Below are 16402 nucleotides of genomic sequence, written 5' to 3'. Positions count from 1 at the left end.
ATTAAAGGCCCCTTCCTGCTTGCAGGAACAGAATAAGTGGCAATTAGGAGAGGCTACTCTAAGGACAATTAGCAGACCATTCATCAACCCAACTTGTGAAAATAATTTGAAGGGTGGGGGGAAGTAAATACAGTCACTTGCATCCTTCCTTGCTTGGATGTCACAGTCATAGTGGGGTCAAAGATGGGTGTAGCTTTGTCTTTGTCTAGTCAGGTTGCTATGGTTACCTTTAAATTTGTTCGAAAAGAAGGAAAACCCCATAGGGGAGTAAAAAATAGGCCAAAGGCAAGGGCAGAACCAAGGAATCTTCTACAATAATATTATTAGTAAAAGGTTTATTAAAGTGCCAGGTGCCTACACGTTTCGAACGTGGTTGCGTTCTTCCTCAGGGCTTTATCTAAAAAACCAAAGAATTCTTTTGTATCATAATATTTACAGTTGGAGGCATTTTCCAAGCAACCGGGCCGTAAAAATATATAATATCTAGATAGAAAAAATTTAAAACAATGTATACAACGAGATGTACAAGTTGCAAACAAAAAAGAGGTAATACATCATCATTCAGCCAATTGGAGTATCTATGCAAAGTATAACAATCAGGAACGAATAATCTATGTTAGAATAATCAACAACAGTATTTTACTTACGACGTTAGTGCAGTTGTCTGCAGAAGCTGCTAGGCTAGCCTTTAATTCCCAGGTTTAACTACATGTCATCTAAAGGTGTAGTTCAAACACTTTTGGCTGGTTGTTGTTTATTCGTTCAGTCGTTTCCCATTCTTCGTGACTTCATGGACCAGCCCACGCCAGAGCTTTCTGTCGGCCGTCACCACCCCTAGCTCCCCCAAGGTCAAGTCTGTCACCTCCAGAATATCATCCATCCATCTTGCCCTTGGTCGGCCCCTCTTCCTTTTGCCTTCCATTTTCCCTAGCATCAGCCTCTTCTCCAGGGTCTCCTGTCTTCTCATTACGTGGCCAAAGTACTTCAGTTTTGCCTTTTATACCATTCCCTCAAGTGAGCAGTCTGGCTTTATTTCCTGGAGTATGGACTGGTTTGATCTTCTTGCAGTCCAAGGTACTCTCAGAATTTTCCTCCAACACCACAGTTCAAAAGCATCCATCTTCCTTCGCTCAGCTTTCCTTATGGTCCAGCTCTCGCAGCCATAGGTTACTACGGGGAATACCATTGCTTTAACTATGCGGACCTTTGCTGTCAGTGTGGTGTCTCTCCTCTTAACTATTTTATCAAGATTTGCCATTGCTCTCCTCCCAAGAAGTAAACGTCTTCTGATTTCCTGGCTGCAGTCAGCATCTGCAGTAATCTTTGCGCCCAGAAATACAAAGTCTGTCACTGCCTCCACGTTTTCTCCCTCTATTTGCCAGTTATCAATCAAGCTGGTTGTCACAATCTTGGTTTTTTTTAGGTTTAACTGCAACCCAGCTTTTGCACTTTCTTCTTTCACCTTTGTCATAAGGCTCCTCAGCTCCTCCTCGCTTTCAGCCATCAAAGTGGTGTCATCTGCATATCTGAGATTGTTAATGTTTCTTCCTGCGATTTTAACTCCAGCCTTGGATTCGTCAAGCCCAGCATGTCGCATGATGTGTTCTGCATTCAAGTTGGCTGGTACAGACTATTATATATCATTTAGGACTGCCAAGTTTGTACACCGGGCGATGGAGGTCCGGAAACTATTGATTGACTCAAACGATTAAACTCTAATAACCCATTATTATATGTTGGTTAACATTGCAATTATAACCCGGATGACTGATATCCTATTAACTCTCTTTTTTGTAGCACTTTTGCAGGCTAGTGGCCAGCTCGCGGCGGGTATGTTATTGTCTCATCTGTTTGCGAATGGCCCATGCGGCTAATATGCAATAAAGTTTATTGGTTGATAGTGAAAAATACATGCGAACTTTAAAATGATAGGACAATAAATTATTTTTGAGACAACAGAGTAGCATAAGAAACAGCATACAATAAGTTGCCATGTCCAGCTCAGTGCAAAGCTGTTGTTTTTCCCAGGCTACCCTGGGAAACAGGAGAGGGCTGAACTGCAAGCCATGTGTGGAATAGTCATGGGCCCAATGCTGAGGCCTCTTCTCAGGCTCTCAGAAGGGGAGAGGCCATTCTCCAACCAAACACAAAGTGACCCACTGACAATGCAAAACATTAGTCATAGCACCCCAGAGCCAATAAAAGCCACTCTATGGAGGAATTAATAAGGAAATGGGAGTGTGCACTCCAAACATGCCTGAACATCAATTGGCTAAACAATGCTATCTAGAATAAATGAACAGGGGTGGTTGGACCTCTTTTTGTTTTGAAAAATACTGTCTCATCTTGAACTTTTATTGGCTCCCTTTCAGCCAAGTGAGTCAAAGGTTAAAATTCGAGATGACCTATCTACATAGGATGCAATCAATGATGCTGGTACCACCCAGCTTACAGGATTTAGCAGATGGTGCAATTTGTACAAGGGTGAGCAATATCTCTCTAACTATCTTAATTCATTGACTCATTCAGAACTAAGGAAGGTTTTCAATGAATTCCGTTTCCAGAGTATGCCATCAGCATACCTGGATGGGAGGTATGGAATGTTCGTTTATTCCAGTGCCTATGTTTATGCAAATAGAGGTTATCATTCACTATATCTTTTTCTGTGAACTTTATGACAGCCCTAGGAAAAGATTTCTTGTACCCTTGCTTCGAGGAATGTCTGACAGAACTTTGGCTAAGCAGTTGTGTAAACTACTTGAAGATACAGACCCTTATGTAACTAATCAAGTAGCTTTATTTGCAGTGGCTGCTTAAAAGATTAGAGCAAGGCTGCCGAAAACTGTTGCTGTAGATTGTGCACATGATGAATTGATTTGAGTGGCCTGTTCAACTTTTTTTCCTCTGTGATTGTTTTCCTTTTGTTGCTGTTGTACTGAGATTGTAAAAACCTATGGTTATATACAATAAAATTGAACTAATGACTAGTAGCCATTGATAGCCTTACCTTATCCTCCACTAATATGTCTAACCCTACGTTAAAGCTAACCAAGTTGGTGACTGTCACTACAACTTGTGGAAGCTAATTCCATAACTATATGCTGTATAAAGAAGTGCATCTTTCTGTCTGTCTGAATTCATCTTCATTGGATGACCCCAAGTTCTAATATCATGAGAGAGTAAGAAAAATGACTCTCTCCCCCATTTCCCTATGCCATGCGTAATTGTATAGCCCCCTATCATGGCCCCCATTACTCACCCTTTTTCTAAATGGAAAAACCCCAAATGCTGTAATCTCATAGGAGAGTTGCTCCAGTTCCTGGATCATCTAGGCTTCCCTCTTCTTCATCTTTTCCAGCTCTACAATGTCATTTTTGGAGGTGGAGTGTGGTCACACCATGAATGTGTTGAAGGGCATTATGAAGTTAGCAGCGTTTTCCGATCCTGATCCCCAAATCAGCATGTGTCTTTTCCGAAGCCATCATGCATTGGGTTGACATTTTCATTGAGACATGGGATCAACCTGTCCAAAGTCTATGATGGGCTAAAGCATTATCCTGACTTGCGAGGGGTGGGGGGAAACAATGATAGTAAAACCCTCAGTCCAGGATATTTATTCATTAAAAATAGAGCATGTGAGCTTCAAGGCTGAAATGTACAAGACTTCGAGATTGTGATGAAAATATTAATCACAGAGGTGACGCTAGTTGAATACTTGTCGGAAACTAAATAATTGTTCATGAGCATTATTTAAAAGCTACTGAAGAAAGGTAACAACAAGGTTAGGGAGAAGATAAAAGATTTAATTATAACTTGGGATACTGGTGGGGAAAATGAATAAAATGTACATTTTTTACATGTATTTCCTTGTACCAAATCGCATTTGGGTCCTTTTCCAATATAAACACTTTTCATGCAGCCCCAGCTTAAACTGACCTGCTTATGTTTCCCTACTAACCAATACTGAGTTGCTGAGTATTTTCAGGGACTGAGGATAGAAAATGATTCTCTGAAAGTGAACCATGATAGTTTGTGAGCAGAGACTTTGCATTTGGTAATCGGCAAATTTCTGTTTTCAGTGGTCATTCATTTCAGCTTTACTTCGCATGTACGGCACAGCTGAAATGCTAAGAAGACAATTGCAAAAGACACTTAGAGCAACAAAACGCATGATTTGATCTCACTTTGTAAAACTGACAGCTTCTGTGACAAGAAACAGAAGCTTAAACTGAGCAGCTGTAATTATGAACTAAATACTTTTTAACATTTTTTAAATGTTGGATAAAAGCTCATTTAACAGTTAAGAGAACGACAAAATCTTCAATGAAGGAGACAACAGCGTCTAGGGGAGTAACTTGTGGGATTACAAAAACAGTTTTATAGGCAGTGAATTTGGGTTTCGGAGGCAATCCGAAGGTGTGTGTCTTGCTTGTGACGTACTTCAAGCTGGGTAACATCAAATGACATAAGCCTCTGCCTCTCATTCCCCCTGAGCAAAGCAAGCTTGTCGCTCCCTGTTCAGCCAGCGTCCTACTTGGCGATTCTGGACTTAGGACCATCAGCTCCTCATACTGAGTAAGATTCACAAGAGGATGCTCAAAATAGCAGATTATGTGAATTGTGCTTCTTGCTGGGTGCTGCAATAGAAATAGAAAATTAGCATGTGTATGGCTGTGAGAGCTGGAAATGACTGAAAGAATAAACAACAAAATAATAATAATAAAAGATCTAGTTAACAAAACTGCGTTTCATACTGTGTTCAACCTGTTTTCCTCTCTGGTGGAAGCAAAGAATTATCTTCACTTCTCTCTCTTCCTCTTCCTCTCCATCTCTCTCTCTCTGTGTCCTTCTGTCTGTGTGTCACTCACTCTCAGTGCACAGATTAAAAGTGATACAGGGTATAAAGAATTTACAAAGGGGTTGCTGAGATTCGAGAGGTCAGTCTGCTGGAGATGCCTGAATCCCAGGCCAAAAACACGCAGATACTTTAGTTTGAGAGAAACAGTGAAATGCTTTGCATCTAACCTGGTTTCAACTTTTCTGTGTGTGCCTGTTTCTCTCTAGGTTTCCGTAACCTGCATGTGGATGACCAAGTGGCAATAATTCCGTACTCCTGGAACAGCCTCATGATTTTCGCAATGGGATGGAGATCAATCACCAGTGTGAACTCCTGGATGCTTTACTTTGCTCCAGACTTGTTCTTCAATGAGTAAGTTCTGGTTTTCATTACAGCTCCCTGCTTCTTTCACATTAGATGGCATGTGATGGGACTGAGGCTAAAAAAGATGGGTTGGATAATGTGTAGGTATTTGCTTTAACTGAACACTGAATGAAAGATTGTGTTCTCAGTCTTTTCATTTAGATGGGAGGCCTGATGTGCAACTGGGCAGAATAGGACTAAAACCAGTGGGTGGAAATTTCAGGGAAGCAGATTTCAGCTAAATATGAGGAGAAACTGCCTAATGGTAAAACCTTTTTAACAGTGGAATAGACTTCCTTGAGTGTTGGTTGGCTGTTAGCAGAGGCTGGACAGTCATCTGTAATTGCATTCCATATTGTAGGTCTTGCATTGTGTGGTAGGCATTGGACTGGATGACACCTTAGGAGCCTTGCAGCTCTAAAACTGTGTGATTCTATGCAGTTCTTTCACCACCATGGCTAATGGCTAGTTCACACATGTGACTATGAACATTAGGCACATTGTTTTAACTGTTTTAATAGTTTTACTGCTTTTAAATTATATATTGTTTTAAATTGTTTATGCTTTAATTTGTTTTTAGCTGTGTATATTTACTGTTTTTATGTTGTGTACTTTTATCTGTATGCCGCCCTGAGATCTTATTGATATAGGGCAGGATGTAAATGTTTTAAATAAATAAATAAACATTTGATGTACATCCTGCCACTTCTTGATTTATAGCTTCATGAGCCAGAGCTTTCATGGGAGAGCAGAGGTAGTGTGATGCAATATGATGAAAGCTCTCCTGATTGCACATACCGCTAGATGTTACAGCCCTTGAGTGAGTAACATGTCTATGAGAAACTCTTTTGTACCACGTTGGACTAGTGATCTATCTAGCCCAGCACTGCCAATTCTGACCAGTAGTGACTCTCAGGCAGAAATTTCCCAGCTCTGCTTTCGGAAATCCTTTAACTAGAGATGCCAACCTGGGGCCTTCTGCATGCAATGAGGTACCTGTACCACTGAGCTGTGGTCCCTCTCAGACCGAAGGGAGAGCCTTCCATCACCTGGGCAGGGCTTCCAGCAGCATTCAAATCCGCATTCAAAACCATATCAGTAATTAGAGCTGCAATTAATTTCCTAGATCCACCTGAAAGCAGAGTTCTAAGCCTGGCAAGCAGTAAATGGTATCTGAGACACCATTTGAAAAGCAAGCCTTTCCAAGATCTGATAACTGCCCATCTTGTCAGGATATATATGGAAGGCTTAGTAATTTACAAGGTAGTTCTGCAACACACACACACCCCAAAAAAAACCCACTGGAGATCTTGTGGCGTTACACCCCACAAGTCAGTTCCCAAATGTATGTCTGCAGTTTGTAAGTCTGTGGTTTTTAGAATGTTGGCCTGAGTGGCATATATTATCTGAAGTTTATACATTTAGCACCCTCTCTGACAATAATTCACCTCAGCACATATAATTCACAGCACATTATTTTATTATTGAAATCCTTCTCCATTTAACCCCTTTCTCCACATAGTTTGGAGAAGGTGGTTTTTATCCCTTGCCTCAGGCGTATCAAGCGGTGGTGCTTGGCTTGAGCAGGGAGTAGCCGTGGCTGGGTCTGGTGTTTAGAGCCTGTGTCATGGCAGATCTCTCCATATGAGGCTTTTCCCACACTAAAATGGTTGTGGAAATTAGGCCTAGAAGGAAGGAGGAAGACCTGAAGGGGGTATTGTTATTTGTGGAAGAGGATCTTGTTTGCCCACAACTAATAAACCTACAAAGATATTGAAATAAAAGAAGAGACTGATTGCATGCTGCTGTGGCTTTACCCATCACTCTCACTTTGTTCAGGTGCTAATGGGCTAAACTAAGAATAGCATTTTATGACATGTTGGGGATAGGGGCAGCAGCTCCAGGGGCTTTTCTGAAAAACAATCTGTAGTATGATGTTAATTCTGCTAACTTGGGCTGTTTCTACACCTGCCTTTTCCCCCAGGATCATCCCTGAATCGTTCTTGCGCATCCAAAGGCCACACAGGGGATTCCGGGAGCAGGCAGGGAAGATCTCTCCATTTTCCTGGAATCACCCTTAGGTGTAGAAAGGGCCTTGATCTCTATCGCACACCTGCCGCTCTCTTTGCCTTTTCTCAAGATCTGCATGTTTAGAATATTCTGTTGTGAAACCTGCTGCACAAGCAGACAAGGCCTGAGTCTCTCATTCCTTGAGCAGTCCTGGGATGGTACACAAACCTCCTCAGTAAGTTATGCAAAGCCTCTTATAAAAGGGGAGGGACACTTGGGCTGTTTCTACACCTGCCTTTTCCCCCAGGATCATCCACTTTAGAAGCAGCCTATCTGATGGTGTGCCAAATCTGACACCCGACCCGAATGAACAGCACCCTTGGAATGCTCTGGAAGTTAATTTGGCAGGCCATAAATTCTGAATCCACCAAGCATTGGTAGATACAGGTGTCTTCACAGAAGGAGGTTTCATCTGTTTCCTTCTTTGAATTCCTTCTCCATTCCCCTTCATGATGCCTGTAGACAGCTAAGCATTGAGATGTTATCTGTATACATGTAAAAGGCCATTTCCCAGTTTGACCAAGGAACAGAACCCAGGATGGGACTGGGCAGGAAGGAGCACGTTCAGTTCTCAGTGGGTTGGAGTCACCAGTAGCAGGGACCAGTAGGGGCCTCACCAAGTGGACCCCTTGGTTTTTTCTGGTACATATGGTATTTATTTTTAAAATGTGATATTTTGCCTTTCCACCAAGTAGAGCTCAAGGCAGCTAACAACAATAATGCAAACACAATAAAATGTAATCAGATACAGTAAAACAGCAAAATACAAAGTAAAAAACATAAAAACCAAGCAGCTTTTAAAAAACCACTAAAATCCAACCGACGCATATATTCAAGTCAGCTTATGGACCAAAGTCCTCTCAGTAGAAATGTATTTGCTTGCCAGCAGAAGGTCACCATCGAGGGGCTAGCCGGATCTCCTCGGCAAGGTGTTCCAAAACCTGGGAGCAGCTACCAAGAGGGCCTCCTTTCAAGTTCCCACCAAATGCACATCAGATGTCGGTGGAACAGAAGAAGGGCATCTCCTGAGGACTCTCCCATAAGAGCCAGGCAGGCTCTTGTGGGAGAAAGCGGTCTTTCAGATAGCCTCCTCCCAAGTCATGTCGGGCTTTGCGCTAGGGTGACCATATGAAAAGGAGGACAGGGCTCCTGTATCTTTAACAGTTGTATTGAAAAGGGAATTTCAGCAGGTGTCATTTGTATATATGGGGAACCTGGAGAAATTTCCTCTTCGTCACAACAGTTAAAGCTGCAGGTGCCAAGTGCTCTTTTAAATCTGGTCATTCTAGTATAGCTCCTGCACTTTAACTGTTGTGATGAAGAGGGAATTTCACCAGGTTCTCCATATATTCAAATGACACCTGCTTAAATTTCATTTTTCTATGCCACTGTTAAAGATACAGGAGCCCTGTCCTCCTTTTCATAGGGTCACCCTACTTTGCACGTCACAAGGAACACTTTGAATTGTTCCCAGATACAGACCAGCAGCCAGTCAAATCCTTTGAACATGGGAATCACGTGTTCCATATAACTGGCTTCAGCATTCTGACTAACTGCAGTTTCTGAACACTCTTCCCAGGCAGCCCCAAGTAGAGTGTGTTACAGTAGTCCAAATCGTAGATGTAATTAAGGCAGGTGTCTCCATGGCTAGATCCAACATTTCCAAGGATAGGCACAATTGGTGCTCTGTCCTTAACTCCTGGCCACCATGAAAACATGGGCACCCAGGTTCAGGTTGAATCTTTCCTCCTGAGTCTTCAAAGGCAATGCAGCCTCTTCTAGCCCACTGCTAACATAAGAACTTGAACAGCTTCCTTGGCTTTAGATCAGCCATGTTCAACTGCCAGGGATTCCAGAGCCAATTTCCATCTATGGACCTGCCCAGGCACCTCACCTCAGCTACTGCCAGAATTTGGCAGCACAGGAAGCAGCAGAAATGCAGTCAGCAGTTTGTTGCCAAAATTGGTTTGTATAACACAGTGGGAGGCGTAAAGCATCGCCAAAACATGGGCACTCAGGTTCAGATTGAATCTTCCCTCCTGAGTCTTCAAGGGCAATGCAGCTTCTTCTAGCCCACTACCAACCTAAGAACTTGAACAGCTTCCTTGGATGCTAAAAGCAATAAAAAGGCTTCCGAGGAATGCTAAAAGCAATAAAAAGGCTTTCTTCAAAAGACAGAGGAAAGAAATGGTGGTTCAACTGCTTAATGAGGATGGTGAATTGATAACAGGTGACAAAGAAAAGGCTGAAGTGCTCAATTCCTACTTTGGCTCAGTCTTCTCCCAAAAGCGGGTCCTTGACCCCACTGGAAAAAGTGAAGCAGAAGTTGAGGGAGCAGGATTGCAGTTTGAGATTGATAAACAAATGGTCAAGGAACACCTAATTTCTTTGAATGAGTTCAAATCTCCAGGGCCCAATGAACTGCATCTTAGAGTAATGAAGGAGCTAGCAGAAGAATTCTCAGAGCCATTGTCTATTATCTTTGCAAAATCATCTTTGCAAGATGGGCGAGGTGCCAGATGACTGGAGGAGGGGTACTGTTGTCCCTATCTTCAAAAAGGGCAAAAAAGAAGAACCTGGGAACTACAGACCAGTCAGTCTGACGTCCTTTCCTGGAGAATTTTTGGAGCAGATTACAGCTTGACTTTTTAAAAGCTCTAACAGTAGGGTGACCATATGAAAAGGAGGACAGGGCTCCTGTATCTTTAACAGTTGTATTGAAAAGGGTATTTCAGCAGGTGTCATTTGTATATATGGAAAACCTGGTGAAATTTCCTCTTCATCACAACAGTTAAAGCTGCAGGTGCCCTGCCCTCTTTTAAATCTGGTCACTCTAATATAGCTCCTGCAGCTTTAACTGTTGTGATGAAGAGGGAATTTCACTAGATTCTCCATATATACAAATGACACCTGCTGAAATATCCTTTTCTATGCAACTTAAAGATAAAAGAGCCCTGTCCTCCTTTTCATATGGTCACCCTAATAAAAGGAGGCAGGAGGAACCTGACGGAACGCCTCTCCCGACATGAACCTACCCGTACGCTGCGCTCAACATCTAAGGTCCTCCTCCAAGTGCCTGCTCCGAAGGAAGCTTGGAGGATGGCAACAAGGGAGAGGGCCTTTTCAGTGGTGGCCCCCCAATTTTGGAATGATCTCCCCGATGAGGCTCGCCTGGTGCCAACATTGTTATCTTTTCAGCACCAGGTCAAGACTTTTCTCTTCACCCAGGCATTTAACAGCATTTAACAACGCTAAGTTTGTTTGTTTTCTAATGGACCCCAGAACTGTTGTTTAAAATGGATAGTGTATACGGTTGTTTTTATATTTTTTGATGGTTTTAAATTTTGTATACTTTTTTATGTCCACTGTTTTTTTTAACTTTTGTAAACAGCCCAGAGAGCTTCGGCTATGGGGGTGGTATATAAATTAAATAAATAAATAAACCCCTGCAAAACGCTGCCCTAGTAAATATAATCCAACTGCTTTTGGCTATGCACTGGCTTCTTGCCCACTCACATCTGGGATTGCATCAAACAGACTCAAAACCTCGTGTGTTTCGTGATCACATTGTGCAAATGAAAAAAATGGCACTGAATGCAGAATTCAGGTCCTATGTGACAACCTTGCCCCTCCTACCTGAGCAGTGTTCCGATGGCAAGAGGATGAGCTTGAGTGGCTTTCTATATCTAGCAAAACCAGAAGGGATTGTACAAAGTCAAGGTTGTTTCATTTGCCTAATTTCTATGGGTTGCAAAATTCCTCAGATTTTGTAGCACTGGGCATGCACAGCTCTGGATGTGCTTTTCTTGCGGGAAGAGGCCCATGTGTTCTTTGAACTTTACTAGCTAGCACAAAATATCTGCACCAATTTGAGAAGTACCTATCAGTACCCATGAAAATGGAAGACCAGAAAGCCCTTACACATTTAAGGTTTGAACAAATGGATACTATGACGAAATGGGGGAGATTCCACGGCATACCAGTAGAAGACGGGCGTGTGTTTGTGGAGAGCCAGTTCCAGAGGACATAGCACCCTACCCTGTTTCCCCGAAAGTAAGACATCCCCCCGAAAATAAGACCTTTTTTTTTGTTCAACAATAAATGTGTACCGTATTCTTCTTCATGGAAAAATAAGACATCCCCTGAAAATAAGACCTAGCGCATCTTTGGGAGCAAAAATTAATATAAGACACTGTCTTATTTTCGGGGAAACAGGGTATGTACTTGACTGCCTCTTATACAGAAGAAAAAGTTATTTGGAGCCTTTTTTAAAGAAAGTCTAATACTGGGGTGCTAAGGAAAAACTGAATTATTTATTACATTCAACCAACCCATATGTGATACAAAGGGTTGCACTATTTGCAGTGAAAGCGAATAGATGTAGAGCAAAGTTTTTAGATGCTATTGGTGTGGGTTGTTATAAAGATTCAGAGATATAAATGAAATGTCATTGAGAAGCAATTAAAAGTTTCTGTATGTCCGCTGTGCTCCCAACTTAGTATCCTTTCAGTAATGCATATTTGATAGCTCTGTAGTTTTTAACCATATGTCATTTTTACCATATGTAGTATAGCATAATGTCAAGTTTGTATGTGTTGCAATGATCTGTTGATTGAGCAATAAACGTATTGTTGTTGTTACTTTATCCACACCCTGGAAAATGGTGTGAGGTTGTCCTCTGCTTACCTCTGCCCGCCTGTCACCACACAACCCTTGAGCCTACTTGCTCAACTTGCGCTGGCTTAATCGTGGTGATCATGCAGAATTCGTTCTTTGTTAATGGCTCGCTCAAATGAGTGCTGTGTTTGGAAAAAAAACCTCGAGGATTTACTACATAAGGGGCTCTTCTGATAGGGTTTTTTCATGCTTCTTGCTCCATTACTGATGGAAGTAATGAATGGGCAGTGCATACAGCTCAGTGAACAACAAAAACAATACAGATACATTGTAACTTGAAGAAGAGAAACTGCTTGTTTTGATATCAATTTAGCAATGTAGATTACTAACTCTCATTACTAACTAGTGCCTACGACACCAACCAAACAGTGAACCAAACAGTATTAGTAAGGAGCAACATTTTCATATGAGTTTTTTGGTCTATTTCCCCCCTTTCAGTTAGTTGTATTAATATGAATCATCATCATCATTGTGAAGGACAGGGGTGCAAATCCGTGCCTCTAAACTTGCTGTTGCTATGGGGTTGTACAATCTGCCCTCTATGTATGATCTATGGTCTATTGTTTCAAACTGGCTGTGCCAGGCTTGGGCGGGCGGGGAAGGCGAAAGTTGGTGGCTGCCAGCCATGGTCATCCCTGCCTCGAGCCAGTCTAACTCCCACCAGCACCTGGAGATTATCAGGGCGGTGGGCAAGCTAATGGGATTCAGCTGGGGGAAAAAGAGGTGGCCTGGGCCCTCTGGGAGGGGGAGGGGCAAACGCCCGGGAAGGGCACTGGTTGGTTTGCTAGGGTCATGGGACAGGGGGTCCCTAATGGGATTCAGCTGGGGGAAAAAGGTGGCCTGGGCCCTCTGGGGGGGGGGGGGAAACGCCCGGGAAGGGCACTGGTTGGTTTGCTAGGGTCATGGGACAGGGGGTCCCAAAAAGACATAGAAAGCCCTATGAAGAAGGCCCGCCTTCTTCCTTGGAGGTGCGTGCATATGTCAATTGGGAAGATCAGGTCCGAGGCAACCAGGGTGGGGTTGCTCGGAGTTAGAAAGGTTTTTTTTTTAATCTTTTAACGTGTGTGGGTATTCTGGAGAAGGCCAGCCGTCACTTTGGATGGGTGTGAGGACGCATGATTGTTTCTTGAGGTAATAGGTAATATTAGAGCTTTTCCTCATTTCCTTTCCCCACCCCCCTTTTTCCTTATCTCCTTCCCCCTTTCTCCCCTTTCCCCTTTTTAAGAGGCTGTTTTACTGACCAAGGCCTTACGTGTTAGTTTTAGTGATTGCAATAAAATTGCTTTGGTCCCTAAATGTGCATCTGTGTGTTATTCCCTGAATATCTGGCTCGTCCCAGTTGTGGACAAGGCTAGGGAGGTGGGTTGCTTGGGAGTTCAGGACGTTTGGTCCAGAGGCCTACCTTGCAGGGTTGTCAGGTGGACCCTGACATCCGTTACAATCATCATCTCTCTAAGAGAGGAGCTTTGCACTACTGACAGTTATGCTTTAACCTAACTAGGCACCAGAGTCAATTCTCTTCTTTTTCTTCCCACTGAAGAGAGAGGGCCCCATACAGGTCTGTCCTTGCTTCACGATTCCCCCCTACTTTGCTTCTGTACATTGCTGTTTCCTTCTTCTTTGTGATCCAGTTCCGGTGGATGGCCTGAAGAATAAGAAGTCCTTCGATGAACTTCGGATGAACTACATAAAGGAACTCGATCATATCATTGCCTGCAAGAGGAAGACTCCCGCATCCTGCTCTTGACGTTTCTACCAGCTCACCAAGCTCCTTGACCCTGCGCAGCCGGTAAGTTGGAGAAAAGGATGGCTGCACACATGCAAAGAACTTGTAGAACCTGCTTTGGCTAAGGTTTCTCTTAAACATGGGGCACAGGGAGAGGGAAGCACAAATAGCGACCAATCTGTGAAAAAGTGCTGGACTCCATTTTGGAAAGGTCACTGTGACACCACAGTTCTTTCCTCAAACATGGAATTGTACCCTCAAGGAAACAAAGGCATGTAGGTAGACGATCTGAAGGCTTTCCACGCCAAACAACCTGCATATCCCCCAAACCCTTGACAAATCATTTCCTACCATTCAGATACTTAATTTTTAAAAAGGCAGCCAGGGAATGAATAAAACTAGGGGTGTGATCCGCTCCGATTAGGAGCGTAGAAGCAGTAGCGGATTGGCCTGCTCCGCCTTACCCAGAGGCGGAGTAGGAGCGGACCGCGGACCCCTAGAAGCAAGGCGAAGAGAAGCGACCATTTTTCGGAGCTCCTAGTTCAGGCGGAGCGCTCCGGTCGCCATCTTGAAAACATTTCGCCATAGGATTGCATTGCGGCAAATAATCGCGGATAACTACGTTCTTTTTGAAGCTATCGTTCTGGAAATTCTTGTGCTCAGAGAGTCGTGGATGGGGGTCATTTGAGACCACTCTCACCTCTCTGCGTCGTGCGGGTCGCGTGCTATATTTTTTTGAAAATCGGGTCAACCGCGCGGCTCAAACGGCGTTTTCGGCTTTTCGCCCATAGGATTGCATTGAGGGAAAGACTCGGGCATAACTGGGTTGGTTTTTAAGCTATCGTTCTGAAAATTCTTGTGCACAGAGAGTCGTGGATGGGGGTCATTTTGAGACTACTCTCAACTTTCTGTGTCGTGCGGGTCGCGCGCTAGAAGTTTTTAAAAAATCGGCGGGAAAAATACCTTTTTCAAAGGGCTGAGGGGCAGAGTCAGCTCCCGGTCATGATCACATGATCCCAAAGTTAGAGGAGGGCATAGGCAAAACGGGTAACTTGGGATTCTGGGAAACTCCTCTTTCTTCATCTGAACGGGCTTTTCCCAGTGTTTTTTAAAACAGTAGCCCCACCAAATGCACAAACACAACCTGAAATCATATACTAAGCCAAGAATAAGAGATAGAAACACAGCACTGCTACCCACCCTAACTTTGGGGAACAACTGAAAAGATGTGGTGCAAGGGGATGAGCTCCCCTAGGGCATCTCATTGTGGACGTGCCCCCACTCTCTCCTGCACTGGAAGGCCATTAGAGCCTTCCAAAGAGAGTAAAACGGTGGAGCAATGCCTATTATGAGTCGAAGTGAGCGTTTACTTCTTAGTGGTGGAGTGATGCCTGTTATAAGTTGAAGTGAGCGTTTACTTCTTAATCTCAGAGCTGTTGGTGGCTGTCTTGAGTTGAACTGGCAGCTGCTTCCCCCTCCCCCGGGCACGTCCCCCTATTGCTGGTAAAAGACAGATATAAAAAGGGCAAAATCTCCAGCTCCCCATTACGATACTTGTAAATGGTCTTGATACCTAGCTCTCAACTTACTTGCAGCCAAGGCAAATTTTGCAGCCAGAGCAGTAATAAATACATTATTGCCAGCCAGCAAGATACAGATTTGCTCAAGGGAAGGTCGGTTAGAAAGATAGCGAAGAACGTAATTGAGATTTTTTTGTCTAGGGGATGTATATAAAGGGCATCGCAACAGATAATGGCAGCAAGAAACATACAGGACGTCAGAGCTAGGAATAAATGTAGTGGAACTCTCACAGGTGGTTTAAGTAAGCGATCTGTGCAGTGCACTGCAGAAAAAACTGAGGAGAGAAGATGTAAAACAAACAACCCCCCTTTTGCCCCTCAAAAACAGTCACAAAGTGACTACATGAAGCTCGCCACCGATGCAATGTGGCCTACTTGATAAAACTAGGGTGACCAGATACACCGGAAAACGCCGGAGACCACCGGAAAGATGGAGGTCTCTGAGCAAACAGGAATGGCCCCCAATTCACCAGGGAAAAGCCCCCGCCCCCGCCCCCAGCCCCGATCTAGGCTTCTCCTGCGCGCTGGCGCCACCACACAGGAGAAGGTCTGCATCGGCCCTGGGGGGAGGAGCTGGAAGATACGTTTCCGGGCTTCTTGGAATGCGTCACTCAGCCCCTGCCACCAGCGCCAATCTAGGCTTCTCCTGCGCGCTGGCGCCATCAGGCCAGTGCACAGGAGAAGGCTTGCATGAGCCCTAGGGGGAGGAGCTGGAAGACGCATTCCCAGGCTTCCAGGGACATGTCTCCTAGCCCCTGCCCCCAGCATCCATCTCGGCTTCTCCTGCACGCTGGCACCATCATGCTAGCGCACAGGAGAAGACCTGCATCGGCCCTAAGGGGAGGAGCTGGAAGATGCATTCCCAGGCCCCTGCCCCTAGTGCCAATCTAAGCAGCTCAGTTTTTGCTGCCCACCCCGGGCGGCTGGTCAGTGCCAGTGCAACGAGACGCAACGGGCGGGGCTTAGTTTGCTGCCCACCCTGGGTGGCTACGCCTGGGCCAGCAGCGGCGTGAGGATGGCCACACTGGCTCAGGCCCAGGACAGGCTGCGAAAATGGAGCCCTGCCCGTTGCCTCACGTTGCACTGGCGCCGACCAAGAAAAGCGCCAGTGCGACGAGAGGCAATGGGCTGGGGGCCCGCCAGTGCAGA

General features: G+C 44.3%; 1 protein-coding gene across 1 annotated transcript in view; it reads left to right on the top strand.

Annotated features, from left to right (window-relative positions):
- LOC134409359 (androgen receptor-like) overlaps positions 1-5213 on the top strand; it is an 83011-nt gene extending 77798 nt beyond the window's left edge. Inside the window, exon 5 of the mRNA XM_063142071.1 lies at positions 5065-5213. Within this exon, the coding sequence (XP_062998141.1) occupies positions 5065-5213 (149 nt within the window). The remainder of the gene's footprint in view (positions 1-5064) is intronic.
- Positions 5214-16402: the final 11189 nt, after the last annotated feature.

Source organism: Elgaria multicarinata, chromosome 15 (assembly GCF_023053635.1).
Source record: "Elgaria multicarinata webbii isolate HBS135686 ecotype San Diego chromosome 15, rElgMul1.1.pri, whole genome shotgun sequence".
Lineage (NCBI taxonomy): Eukaryota > Metazoa > Chordata > Lepidosauria > Squamata > Anguidae > Elgaria > Elgaria multicarinata.
Note: the sequence above shows the minus strand (reverse complement) of the source record. Positions and strands in the feature narration are given on the sequence as shown.